Source organism: Microcebus murinus, chromosome 2 (assembly GCF_040939455.1).
Source record: "Microcebus murinus isolate Inina chromosome 2, M.murinus_Inina_mat1.0, whole genome shotgun sequence".
Classification (NCBI taxonomy): Eukaryota; Metazoa; Chordata; class Mammalia; order Primates; family Cheirogaleidae; genus Microcebus; species Microcebus murinus.
Genome location: NC_134105.1, coordinates 38,328,233 through 38,343,098, shown reverse-complemented (window position 1 = coordinate 38,343,098; position 14,866 = coordinate 38,328,233). Strand labels below are relative to the sequence as shown.

Genomic DNA, 14,866 nt, shown 5'->3' with positions numbered 1-14,866 from the left:
ATGTAATTAAATGTTTGCTTCATACCAAAATCTACTGATTTCTCTGGACTGATAAAATGTCTTTATTTTCTCCCCTCGTCCAGGACTTTTTTCTTCCCTCTTTTCTCTTTTCCAAGTTACAGATCAGTAGTTTATGTATAGTTTATTACATTTCTGTAAACTTAAGTGAAGTTTAACTCCATGACAGATAAATTATGCAGAATTAAATCTAAGCAGTTACATTTATTATAGTCATCAAGCAGACTGTATACATCTCCTTTTAATTGTGTATTGTGTAAGTATGGTAATAGTAATGCTACATTAGATTTATATGATGTTCTGTGGTTTGTAAAACATTTTCCTATGCATATCTCATTTGAACCCCACAACAAACAGTGAGATAGGGACATACAATATTCATAGTCCCATTTTAGAGATGAGAAAGCTCAGAAAAGCTACATGTCTTGCCCAAGACATAGCAATAGTAAGTAGTAGGGACCAAATAACAGCTCATGTGTTCTAACACAGATAAACATGGCTTACACTTTACCATCACATTTTAGTTTTCAGTGCTAACTGCTGTACCGCAGGATTTAATTATTAAACTTCATGTCTCCTTTTCAAATTTCACATTTGAGAGTTAAAACAGATCTTGCTCAGTTCTATTTTCTAAAACTTCTGAATGAATCATTTTTGAGAAAACAATTTGCTGATGTTCAAACATTTTAAGGCCAGTGTGAATGATACTGTGGCACTCTTACTAAATTTCTTTCATCTTAAATATCACATGTTTAATTTAAACTGTGGGAGGCACATTAATTTTACCAGGGCAACAGATGAGCCTCAAGCACCAGCATTCTGCACTTGAAGTGAGAAATTGAGTTCCAAGAGTAAATAAAAACAAGATTGAAGGTTTAAATCCTCTGCTAGGCTTTTTGAACTTATATACTCATTAAATGTTTATTGGAGTGGTGGGATTACAAAGGATTTGGGGAGCTTCATCAACTGGTATATAGTTAATCACTAAGTAAAACACTACATTTGATAAAGTGTTTCTCACGATGCCACATTCAATCCATCTTAATGAAAACTGCTTCAAACTGATTTCATTTGAGAGCACTTGGTAGTGAGAGTGCTCATAATTCTTTCTGCCTTTTTTCTTGAGGAATTTACAATATTGTACAAAGCAGAACTCCAACTTCAGTAAAGCAGATATGCTAAGTTCTTATGTTTCTTTTAAGTATATTGTAACAAAGAATAGGCTTCTGATAATGTGTTGATCACTTTTATGACCTCCTTTCTTGACTTTATGAAGGATGTCAGGCTATAAATATTTATCACATGTGCACTAAGAATCTGGGAAATAGAGGTTTCCTGCCCTTGATAAACTCACAGTCTAGCAGGGAAGATAAGACAATATAAAGATCCATATAGTATAATATGCTGTAGAAGCATACAGGAGAGGTTCCTCATCTACCTTAGATGTTCAGGGGAAAGATTTCTAAAGGAGGTACATCTAATTTGGATCCTAAAATATGAGAAATACTTAGGCAAATAACAGTATTCTAAACAGAAGGAAGATCTCAAGTAAATTCAGTGAAAGATCAAGATGAGGGGACTACACAACCAGTTTGGCGTTACTGGGAAAAAAAATGTAGGACAGAGAGTTGCACTGCAAGGCATGAAACTGGAAAGATCAGTGGGACCAACGCATGGAGGGGCCTGTGATTCTCTGGCATTAGCTGGCATTTAAAAGATATTTTTTGAATAAAGCTTATATTTTATCTTTAGATAAATGAGAGTCCCTGGTGAGCCTCATTAATTAAGGTTGCAGAAGAGTTACTGGCTATACCATGATTCCCTGGGAGTTTCTTGAAGAAGATTCTTTTTCTCCTTATAGCCCCCATACCTCTCATGCCTGCTACCCCTGAATTCTCTTCTTCCACACAACAAAAAGTACCCTAGAGAATCATTGGACATTTGTAGTAACTACAAATCAACAGCAATAAAAATCTCAATGCTATAGCATATCTCTCATATGAAAGATTGTTCTTTTCCCAAACATCCCTTTGGGAGACTGGGCTTTGATATTAGTAATCCTGTTATAGCTCCATAGATTTAACTCTGCTGTTTGCAGATATTATACATATATTAAGGAAACCAGTGCTCAACTCCCAATTTCCCACTTAGTAGCTCTGTGGCCCCAAACACCTAAGCAGCCTGTTTCTAATATGGAAAAAAAATGAAGATGATGATAATATCCACTTTATATGTGTTGTTTTGAGGATTAAATGGGGTACTGCCCATAAGTGCACCCAGCACTGTGCCTAAGATAGGCATTGCCATTAAGAAGTTTTGTACAAATTTGAGAAATGTTTGTAAAATAACAAAACTGATTTTCTCGTTCATTTATGAACTAGATCTAAGAACAGTTCCAAAAAGGAATTTTGAAAACCCCAATGAGCATTTCCATCACTAAAGTGAGTGCTTCACTTTAATAGTGCTTGTTAGTTATCAATTTTTAAATTTTTTTTAAATCGGCCCACTTTAAAGTAGTGCTATTTCTACCGCCTTATGTTGAAAAAAATTTAAATGCCATCATTGATCAATGTCTTTAAGAAAAGTAAGTTCTACACAAATCTGAGGCCATAGCTCTAATTGCTGAGCTTCTAGCACCCCATCATCCAGAAAACTAGGCAAACAAACTTCTTTGTACTTTGGAAAATATGCCCAGTCTGCTCATCTTGTCTGTGTTATCTTTTCAATTTAAATTCCTTAAAGTCAGGCCAGTATCTTTTGGTGTAATTTTGTGTGACAGCTAGGACAGCATCCTGCACATGTGTGAGATATGAATTATGATGCATTTTCATTATACAAATAATGTATTGTAAAAAAAAAAAAATACAGGTACATTTTAAGTAAAAAATGAAAGTTACCACATAATTCCAAACCTGAAAATAACCACTGGTAAATGTTTTTACTTTTTAAATAAAATCTATAAACATGATTATCAGTCAAAAAGCTATATATTTTACGTAAATACAACGATACCAAATCTGCTATTCTGTAATTAGATGTTTTCACTAAACAGTGTATTATTAGCACCTTTTAGAATTTGCCTTTAATTCTCCAATCTAGTTATCAGATCTGCCTAATTAAAATTGTAAAAATCTTTAATATCCATATTAAAATTATTTCTTAAATCAATTTAAAATTTATTAAATTAGTTTTAAAATATGCTGCCGTGTGAAACTTTCTGCACAATGTACTGCTATTCACCATCTTTTAAAGCTGTTTTTGAAAAATAGTGCTAGTAAAATGTATTAAGATATCAAAAGTAAAACTAATTTCTATTCCTGGGCTTTATCCATATTTGTATCATTTTCCCCAAAGGGCCCTCCCAGATCCTAGGAAGTACTTTTTATTCATATTACCTATTTTAAAAAGATAAATACTTCACACATAATGAAACTTGTTCCATATCTATCTCCTAAACATTTTCATTTAAAAACAAGAGATATGGCAGAAAGAGTACTAATCAGAATTCTCAGGTTTGAATTCTGGCTCCTGTTTTACTAGCTATTACTAGTAACTATCTTTTTAACCAGATTACTCAACTTCTCTGAACATCAATTTCTACATTTAAAACTTTAGATTATAATTCATACCTCACAAGGTTTAACAAAAAAAAAGTAATATATGTAAGATATCTTTGAAATGTATATGAAATATCTTTGAGATTGTTTGTTTATAGTAGATGGATGTTGAATAAATCTAGCAGATTTGGATTTGAAAGTAGGTCCTGATACTGACAAGCTATATAATAAGCCTCCATTTTGTTTTTTCTGAAATGGGGATAAGTATATCTTGGTGATGAACCTACCTTGGAATAATGAATCCTTAGCTTAATAATAGTCAAGTTATTCAGATATACATATTAGAGAAGATGAATAGGCCTATTTAATAGGTATATAGAGTACTTATAAGGCCCTAGGACAGTAGGACAGTAGGGCTAGAAGAGAAAAGTCTGGGGGCAAGAGTCATCATGGAAATCCCTGAACGCCAGCTAATATTTTTTGTTGTTAGGCAATGGTTAGGTTTTGAAAGGATTTGGATGGGAGGGTGACATTGTCAGAGCTGTAATACAGGAATAAATAATATGATACCAGTTTACAAGATGGATTAGAGGGGAGAAATTTGTGACAGTGAGACTGATCTGTGTCCATTTGTATATGTGTAGCTATTGGAGTATCAGGAAATGATTAGAAAACCATAGTACAGTAATAATAATAGCACAAAATAGTTTATAGACTTTTTGGCTCTATATTTCCCAACCTGTTTGCTTTTGTGTACCTTTTTATACACATGTATCTTCTGGTATCCTGTCTCTCAGCATCTTTGGAAGTGTCTAAGAAAAATAGAAAAGAATAATACTGCTTTCGTCATAGATCTACTCTAATATGTTCTGGCCTTTCTTTCTTCTGGAACATTTTGATAGAATTTGTTGATTTTATATTTGCCTTATCATTTGTACCCTTTTATAAATATATTGAGAAAAAGCAAAGTATTTCTTATGTCAAACAGTACATAAAATCATTATTAAAGATATTGGAAAGTTATATCACAAAGTGTACATTTCTCTAAATGTACTCTTATGAAGAACTCCAAAAATCATTAAGAAAAAGATAACAACCATAGTATGGGCAAGCAATAAACAGGTATTTCACAGGCAAGGAAATAAAAATGGCTCATAAAATATAAAAAGATGCTTCATATCTTTGATGATACAAGAAATACAGATTAATCCTACACTAATATACAATAGTTTTCACCTATCATGATAGCAGAAATCTCTTTAAAATAGATACTAATACAAATGAAAAATAATAAATACAAGATTACTTATTACAGTACTATTTATAATAGCAAAAACTGCAAATATCTTAAATACCCATCAATAATGGACTGATTAAATAAGTAATGATACAGTCACACAGTGGAATAATCTGCAACCATTTAAAAGAATGAAGCCACTTTATATATATTGATGTGGAATGATGTTCAAGATATATTGTTAAGTGAAAAAAGTAAGGTGCATAATAGTATGTGTAGCATATCTGCTTTTGTGTTATAAAAATTACATGTGTGTATAGGTAGGTAGGTAGATGATAAAAAGTAAAAAATACCTACTATGACTTCCACCACCCTATTGAGTCTCAAATATATATAATCTGGGGCATATGGCATTTCAAGTAATGCCCACTTCTCTATTACACTATTCCAAATCCCAGTAGGCTATCTTCTCTGGATTAAATGGGCTAGACTACATGTTAGCAGTGAAGGCCCTATCTGCCCCATTGCATGAAAACTAAACTAGATTCACCCCAAGCAGCAACTTCCATGTCTTCTTTTGCTTTTATCCAATCACGGTTCCTACTTGGCCTTCTGAGAATAGGATTTCTCTCTTCATACTAACCAGAGAGATGCACAAGATGGAAAGATGGAGCTTTCTAAATGACAGGTTAATTAGGTCATTTGCCTCAAGCCATGGTAATTATAATTCCTTAAAATATGATTTGTGTTCCATTGGTAGGCTGTCAGAATCTTTTTGCTGGGCCAAGAGCTAACCCATAAATACATTTATTTTCTTCAGATCTTATGGGTTAATGATACTATAGACTAAGTTTTACATCTTTTTTATATATGACTAAGGATTTATTATAGTTGGCCTATTAAGAGTTAGGATTGGGTTTAATTGCTTATAACAGAAGAATAAAAATTAATAATGGCTTAAACAAAATAGAATTTAATTTGTTGCCTTCAAGAAGTCCGGAGGTAGTCTTTCCAGGCCTGGTATGCCAATTCACAGAGTCAGACACTTGGATTCCTTCTATCATGTTACTTCACTGTATGGCAGGATTCAAAATGACTACTGGAACTCCAACTAGCGCTTCTGCTTAAATTGACCAGAACTGAGTTGTGGGGTCATACTTGATTAAAAGGGAGACTGAGAAATGTAGTTTTTATTTCAGTCAGCCATTAATCTAACTAAAAAAAATAAATAAATAAGAGGTATTCTCACCAAGGGAAAATGGAAAATATTTAAGGATTACTAGCAGTCTCTGCCACTCCTATTAAGCGTTACTCCAGTTCCATATGCTTAAATTCAGCTTGTTTTTATAATTTACAATATTCTACTTTCAGGTCTGTCTGCCAAACAATACTTGATGCTATTAAAAAGCTACTGAATATGTGTACTCATAAATAATTGTAATTTTTATGATTTTTAGCAAGAATGCATTATTAACAATATATTTTAAATGAAAAATTACTGAAAAAGTTTAATTCTTTACGGCTGTGGTTCTCCCACCCCCTTGGAATGTGGAAATAGATGAGATAGGTAAACCAAGGGTTCTTTTTCTCTTCCTCAATGGCCTCAAGGTGCAGGAGGGGAGTGTTGGTTTACTACTACCTTTCAAAGTGTGTACCTCACATTCACACTCATGTGGTTCTGCCTGTTTAATAGGCCTGTGGTTGGCTACAGATAGTGCTATCCCTCTCAGAAGAGAATAGTAGAGGATCAGAAAAATCCTTCCTGTACTTTTAAGAGGCTGCTTTTCCAAAGTCCTTGGTTAGTGCATCTAAGTGTTTACCTGGAAAACCAATGAGATAAGATCTTTTGGTCTGGCCTGAAACTGCCTACTTCCTTGCTTCCACATTCCCTCTCCCAGCTTCCCCAGAGAGCATACCTACCTCTCTATAGTTTACTGTAAGAGCTAGTTACTTGAGCTTCTAATTACCTTATTCATAAAAACTTTAGTGACATGTTGGCCTTCCTCAAATATATTTCATTACTGGAGTATTACAGTCTTAAAAATGAAAACTGATAAAGATCTATACCTGCTGAACATTTGTCAGCTTATTTTATGAAGAGAGTTTGATTTTACTTTAGGCTTTTTTTTTTAAACCCTCTGACTTTCATATGATGGTTCTCCCTATGTGAGATTCAAAGACAGCTGTATCTTTAAGATTTCAGAATGCTGTCCCAACATCTGCTTCAGAAAGTGAGAGAAAAAAGACATCATCCTGGTATCCCCTCATTTCAGCAGCTGGCTGTTTCCTTTTGGAACCTCTCCAGTTTGGTTGCTGCCTGTTGGTCTCAGAAGTCATCTTTGGGAGCCAAACAAGGCAAAGTGTCATGATTCTTTTCACAGTACAACTTGAACTCTGGTTCTTTACTCTTTAAAAATAGCTGGCTTGATATTCTTTGAACACATTTGGCCATTGGCACTGCTGGGCCTTTCCCAAACTTTCTGTTTGCTTTTTTTGTTTTCACTCTTCTTTTCCTATCATGTAAATTTAAAATCTAGCTTCAGGCACAGAGAACTCAGTTACCCTATCCTACTTTTAAAATGCAGTTGAGGTGTTACCTTCACAAAGAAGCAGTGAGTCTGATGTTTATGCCCAGATCACAGAACCAGGTCTATTATAGTCTCGTTACTACTGATTTGCCAGCCTTACCTTCTTACTACTCCCATCTAGACAGAGTGTTGGACTTCCAACCTTCAGAACTATATGGCACCCATGTGGAATATAAGAATGTGAAGTAAGGCCAGGCACAGTGGCTCATGCCTGTAATCCTAGCATTCTGGGAGGCTGAGGCAGGCGGATTGCTCGAGGTCAGGAGTTCGAAACCAGCCTGAGCAAAAGTGAGACCCAGTCTCTACTATAAATAGAAAAAAATTAATTGGCCAACTAATATATATAGAAAAAATTATCCGGGCATGGTAGCACATGCCTGTAGTGCCAACCACTCGGGAAGCTGAGGCAGTAGAATTGCTTGAGTCCAGGAGTTTGAGGTTGCTGTGAGCTAGGCTGATCCCATGGCACTCACTCTAGCCTGGGCAACAAAGTGAGACTCTGTCTCAAAAAAAAAAAATGTGAAGCAAGAAACAAGTGGAAAGGGTCAAGTAGGAAATGAGCAGGGCAGGGCCAGGAAGAAGGGTGAATTAGGAAGTGAGAAGGGCCAGGTATGATATATAAGGGAAAGAAGTAAAATATTGACTTTAAATATTCATCAGTTAGTGAAAGAAAAAACAAATTATTATATATCTGAACAATGGAATGCTATTTAGCAATAAAAATAAAAAGCTAGTGATACATTTAATAAAAGCATTTTTATTCTAAAATTCCGTTAATATGACATTTAGCCTAGGCAAAACTATCGGCACAGAAATTGGATTATTGATTAGCAGAGCTGGAGATACAGAAAGAAAAGTGTCAATAAAGATTCTCACAATGAATTTTGGGGTGGTGGAAATATTCTATATCTTGACTGATACATGCCTGTATACATTTTTCTAAAGTCATACAACTATATTACCTATATCGGTGACTCTTACTGTATGTAAATAAAATCTCAGTTGAATCTGATACAAAAATGAATTAACTTCTGTTCAACAAGGGGGGAAAAAAAAGAACTATGTGGCACCCGAGCACAGTAAAGTGAAGTAACTTCCCCAAGGTCATACAGCTGGGAGGTGTCAGAACAGGAATTTGAACCCAGATAGTGTGGCTTCATACTGCCCTGCCTCTGTTCTCACCATACACTTATCTTGAGTCATAGTTATATGCTGAGCTGGACTCATGAACATCTATGTATAAGAACAGGATTGTGGAAGTGGGCAGAGGACTGGAGTAATCCAAATCAGATACTGGATGTAAGACAATAAACAGAGCAGGATATCTTGGGGTATTTAAATATGAACTCTATATTAGATGACATATGAACTCTATATTAGATGATATTGTAACAATATTAAATGTCTTGTGTGTAATAAAGATGATGGTTGTGTAAGGGGATATGTTTTCAGGAGACATACTAGAAGTGTTTAGGATAAAAGTATCAAGATGTCTCAACTTTCAAATGTTTCAAGAAAAGAAGTATAAAAAGAATGATAAAGCAGATATAGCAAAATGTTAATAATTGGTAAATCTATGTAAAGGATAAATGGGTGTTTATTGTGTCAGCATATCCATTGTATCAAAAAGCCATCACCAAACTTAAAAACACAAGAATGGTAGTGATAATGAGTCTCATTATTATGGTGATGATAATGATGATGGAAAAGGATAACACATGGGAAGGAAAGAAAAGAAGTCACGTCCCAGTTTACACAAAGAAAATTATTTTATGCTATAATTCTTATACTGAAAAAAGCTATGAACCACATTGTATTATTTCTATTAATAGAAATTATTTGTCATATCAACTTTAAAATCATTGAATACAGATTATGGATATTCTTGTATTCAAAAAGAAATGCTTCTTTTCAGTCCATCAGCAGATATTTCCTGAGTGTCTGTTCTGTGCCTGTCTTATTTTGAGACATAGCTCATTTCTTCTAGCTCTAATGTTCTGTGGTTCTGTGATACTAAATGTCTAAATACAATAGCTACTGTAGCTCAAGACCAAGTCACATCAGTTGCTGTCGCTGGGCATTTCCTAACTATCAAGTTAGTACCTTAGCTTCTGAATTTGAATGTGAAGATTAGTGAGGCACTAAAGGCAGGGACACAATAAGCATTTCAGTCTCTATTACCAGTAGGAAAAACAAAGGAGCTGCTTAATCTTTCATACATTTTCATGGCTATTATTTTTCTTGAAAATGTTTTCAACCCCCTTTATTTTGCATGGATAGTTCAGGAATCTCTATCCTAACAGCTACCTTTCAGTCTGTACCTAGTATGGGCCAGGCATTGTAAATAGGCACTTACCAAGGCTTATAACAACCCATCTTGCCAGTGCTCACACAGCTGTAAGTGGCAGAATGGACTTTAGAACAGAGCTTTATATTACTTTAAATCTTGGAGATTTCCTTTACACTGTGTTACCAAAACCTAGATCACAAAAAGGGAGTCTGAGAATAGTGTAACTGGGTTGCTTTCCTTTGTGGTCTACCAGACTTAAACCCTCTCTGCCAAATTAGAAAGGACAAATAAAATATATTCTTAATGCCTCAGTATTATCACTTTTTACATGGTACTACAATTAAATGTTTGCCTCTTCACATCTCTCCCCCCAACTCTTTGAGGGCAAGGAACTTTATTTTTTTCATCTTCCTATTCTCAGTGCCAACACTCAGGTACTCTTTAAGTGTTATTGAACTAAATTATTGATGGACCAAAGGAAAAAATGGTTATAGTAATGGAAAACAAAACATTTTCTTATGCTTTTCCTATAGTACTAGATGCCCATTCTTCACAAAAGCAGTTTTCTGATTGCTTTGCCATTTTAACTTTCCCAAATTGTTTGATATGCTGAACCCAGTTCTTACTGTTTTGGCCTGTGCTTGAGTTCATGGAAGTAATCAGAGGTCTGAGTCTGGAGCTCACTTATCTGTGCCTATAATTTAATCAGATACGTATATAGCCCAAAATTAGTAGCATGTGCATATTATTGAGAATCTATATTTTGCTTATGTACTGTCATAATAGCAGAAGAAAAATTTTTGTTGAAAGCTTATTATGTCAGAGAAAAGATTATTTAAAGATTATTCAGATTTCATTTTGAAAGGTACTGTGGGAGTACCCCTAGCCTGACTATCCTCTTCTGATACTCTTTTATCATCTCCTTTTCACATTCAGTTTAGAGCTTAAAGTGGGGATTTTTTTAAGCGTGTTTTCCTGGCATCTCATGTTTAACAGTGTCAGGGGTTTGTGTCCCTGGAACGAAAACTGTTTCTCCAGAGCCTTTTTTCTCTCAGCTTCCAGTGAAAAGAGGGGCGAGGCGAGCCAGTCGCTTACCACAAAGCAGTGCCACCACAAAGGAAAGATTAAGGGTTTAGAGAAAGGTCAATGTGGGTTTTTCTCTAACTAAACACTTTCCTAAAGTTTCCTTGTGGAAAAATAATGAAGTCATCTCAGAGTTTTTAAAGAATTTTTATTTCTTTTTCACCGTCTGCATTCGCTTGTCTTCTCAGCATGGATGTTTAATCTTCCTAGGCTTTGTGAATTGGCCCAAATGAATAAGTGGTGAGCTGTCTCTCTAGGAGCTGGAGGCTTATTCTAAGGGCCTAATCACTGAGTAAACACATCTTTGCCCTCCCTCTCACAACCACGATATAATAGTCGAGATTCTAGCACAGTAACCTGGATATTGCAGGGACTAGTGCTTTGAAATGCAGAATGGTTGATCCTCCAAAACAGTGCCTGATCTTCGCCTGCCTCTTTCTTCTTTTTTAAATTAAATATTGCCAAAGAGATGCTGTTTTATTGCTTGATATTGTGCATTAGTGCCCTGGATTTCCAAGTTTAGTTTCAGTCAACACTGTGGGCTGCACTTATAGGGAACTCTGCATGTTGGGTTTCTTAGTAGCCTCTTTAGCACATATGTGTTTGGTTTGGAAGAACATTTAAATTAAATCAGTGAGATAGCAATGTAAATCACTAATCTCTTTCCCAAAGTCTAAATGTTCCATTGCAGTGTTCTTGAAAGAAATATGCATTTTAAAGATTTAGCCATTGCCATTGTTTGGTTAGAAATGTGCTGATTTAAAAGTGGACAGCTCTCTTGTTCCCAGTGTCTCATTAAATGTAGTTGCTGAGATACGATCAAGCCGAATTAGAGGTTGACATCCCTCTGTCTATTCAGCTAGAGAGCTCCTAAGAAGAGGAGCTGTGAATTTGTTAGTGATGCCAGGTTCATGTTCCTTTTCCTAAAGCAGCAGAATTCTTGATTCATTTACTAAAATGTATTTAGCATTGCTGCTCCCATTGGGTGTCTTTTTTGCCAGAGGGCTGTGGTTGGTATCAGCTTCCAAGTTTTTTTTTCTTAATCAAACAGACTGAGTCCTGTGCAAGTTTAATGATATAAAGAAGACTGGAAGAGACCACATCCTTACCCTTGAGAGACTTAATCTAGAGGGGAAAGTGGTAAACAATTATGGGAAGAGATAGAGGCTCAGGAATGGAAGCTCTTAACTTTGCCTGAGGGAATCAGTGAAGGTTTCATAGAGGCATTTGCTTTGAGCCTTAAAGCTACAATCCCCAACCCTTGGGCCTCAGACCAGTAAGGGTCCATGGTCTGTTAGGAACCAGGCTGCCCAGCGGGAGGTGAGCAGCAGGCAAGCAAGTGAAGCTTCATCTGTATTTATAGCAACTCCCCATCTGTATTTACAGCTGCTCTCGATTGCTTTCATCACCACATAAGCCCCACCTCCTGTCAGATCGGCTGTGACATTAGATTCTCATAGAAGCACAAACCCTACTGTAAACTACGCACCGAGGGATCCAGGTTACACATTCCTTATGAGAATCTAATGCCTGATGGTCTGCAATAGAGCTGTGGTGGTGATGCTAGCACTGGGGAGTGGCTGCAAATACATATGATCATTAGCAGAGAGGTTTGACTGCACAATAAATGTAATACATTTGAATAATCCCAAAACCATCCCTTCCCCACCCCGGTCTGTGGAAAAATTGTCTTCCACGAAACTGGTCCCTGGTTCCAAAAAGGTTGCCTTAAAGGGTTAGTAGGAATTTACTAGATAAGTATCTTCAAACAATGTATCTGGTATCTGTTTACAAACTTCCTAGAAGCCTGCTACTGTTCTCTGCTGACATCAACATGGATGAAGAAACCCTGAGTCTTTCTTGTTCACCATTTTATGGCCAATGCTTCCTGCTGAGCCTGACACAAAGAGTACTTCAACAAATGCTTGTGAAATGAATGAATAAATGAATTAACACATAGAAGCAGGATAGGATCAACTGAGCTACTTATACCCAGGAGTCCTGTCCTTATTCCCATTACATGCTGTGTCTAAGTCTTGGGAGTAATGATGTTATAAACAGTCTGGCATCTTCATATAAGAGTGCTCCCACAAGCCTTGACTATAGTGTGGTTGATTTCCTTCTATCATTGTATTGTCAGAGAAAGAACACTTGGGTTTGGAGTCAGACAATCTGGTATCCAATCTCAGCTGTATTACTTACTAACTAGCTGTGAAATTTGGGACAAGTCAGCTTTCTAAACCTCAGTTTCCCCATATGCTAATGAGGTTAAGAATGTCTATTTTACAGGTTTATTCCTAAGATTAAAGTAGATAATGGTCATAAAACTGTGTCTCCTATTCAGAGTTGAAGCTTTTAGAATCTTAATTTACCCATCTAACTCTGTCTACCCTGATTTAGTACAAAATTTATGTCAGAAGACAATATTTTAATAATTGCTTTATTATTACCATTAATATTATTATTTGGATTCTTTATCAAGATAATTCCAAGCATCAGACTTCATTAGCCTTTCATCAGAATGAACCTTATATTGTTCTATAAGTATCCTTCTTTTATTTAGAATCCCACACAGCAAATTTTCATTTACTATCATCACATCCTTATTCAATAAGAAGGGAAAGATCCTAAGATTCCTTGAAATTTCCCTGTGGTAGAATTTCATAGATTGGTTTGTATGTTGTCTTTACCATAAAATTTTATCTTTCCTTTTTCTGGTAATTGTGACTATTCTTAAACTCAGCTGTTCTATAAGGTACCACCAAAGAAGTTAGTCAACAATTTAGGCTTTTTCATCCTTGTAAACGTTGTTGTTGAAGCTAACATATTGCAAATTATAAGCAGAGCTACTTAACACCCATTGTTCTTGTTATACCTATTTCCTTGTTCAATTTCAATTTTTAGTTTCAATTATTTTATTGAATATCCTACTATGATAGATGACACTTTTTAAGAGAGCAAGTGTCATTTCTTGAAGGCAAGTTTTACTATGGCAAAAAGGAAAGAATAATATTCCATCTGAGAAACCACACTGGACATTTTCTGAAATATAAACTAGAAAGAATTCACATGAACTGAATTTTTATCATCTTTTCAAGTGGCAATTAGATGTTACATTCTCTTAAATAAGGACTTTAATACAGGAACATGTTACCTGTGGAACTAAAACAAAACTTCATTTCAGACCTTTTCTTTCAAGTAGAAGAGACTATTCAGTGTTCAGATTAAACCATAAAAATTGTGTAAGAGGGATTTTTGCCTTCCAATCTTAATGAGTATCTTTTCCTCTATATAGTTTGAATAGTTCAAAGTTAATATTTCCCTGTACATACAAAGTACATATTAAATGAAAAGAATGGTAATTCCATTTTATTTAAGGAAAATGCAATTCTGTTGGAATTTCTGCTTGAGATAGGTTTGCACATGTTAACGGATATCTACAATAGCAGTCTATAAAACTAGCTATAATCATCCTAGCCTTTTGAAAGTAGAAGTAAGCAAAATTTATTCATATAAAGTAGATGCTTTAGGAACTCCAAATGTAAGGTACACTTTTAGAGAATAGCATTTAATTTTTGTCTTTGTTATTCATATAGACTGATAATGCCTCTCCAAAATTCAAGATGTCTTATTACATCAGTGGATGTTTTAATTGATCAGTCTTTTCTCCTCTTTTCAGAGAAAGCTTCTTGCTATCTACCTCCACCATGATGAAAGTGTATTAACCAACGTGTTCTGCTCACAAATGCTTTGTGCTGAATCCATTGTTTCTTATCTGAGTCAAAATTTTATAACCTGGGCTTGGGATCTGACAAAGGATGCCAACAGAGCAAGGTAATACTGTTGTTCACAAGTTATAGATTGGGCTTCTATTTAACAACAACAACAAAAAATCGTGTTTCGTTTCCATCATCATAAACATTTTTTATCCTCAGCACTAAATTCTCTACCATTGCATTTCATTAAAGGGAAGCTATTTGTTGTGGCTAACACATACAGTTATTTATAATTGTGAAAATAATACCTTAACTTATAAAAGACTCTTCTTAAATTCAAGAGTAACCAGTAAAGAAAAATTAATTTCTCTCATCTT

The 14,866-nt window shown here is 35.1% G+C and overlaps 1 protein-coding gene across 2 annotated transcripts in view; it reads left to right on the top strand.

The window, feature by feature from the left end:
* FAF1 (Fas associated factor 1) overlaps positions 1-14,866 on the top strand; it is a 482,102-nt gene that overhangs the window by 334,664 nt on the left and 132,572 nt on the right. For both annotated transcript variants that reach the window (XM_012776173.3, XM_075998246.1), the window contains one exon: positions 14,453-14,607. In XM_012776173.3, the coding sequence (XP_012631627.1) occupies positions 14,453-14,607 (155 nt within the window). The remainder of the gene's footprint in view (positions 1-14,452; positions 14,608-14,866) is intronic.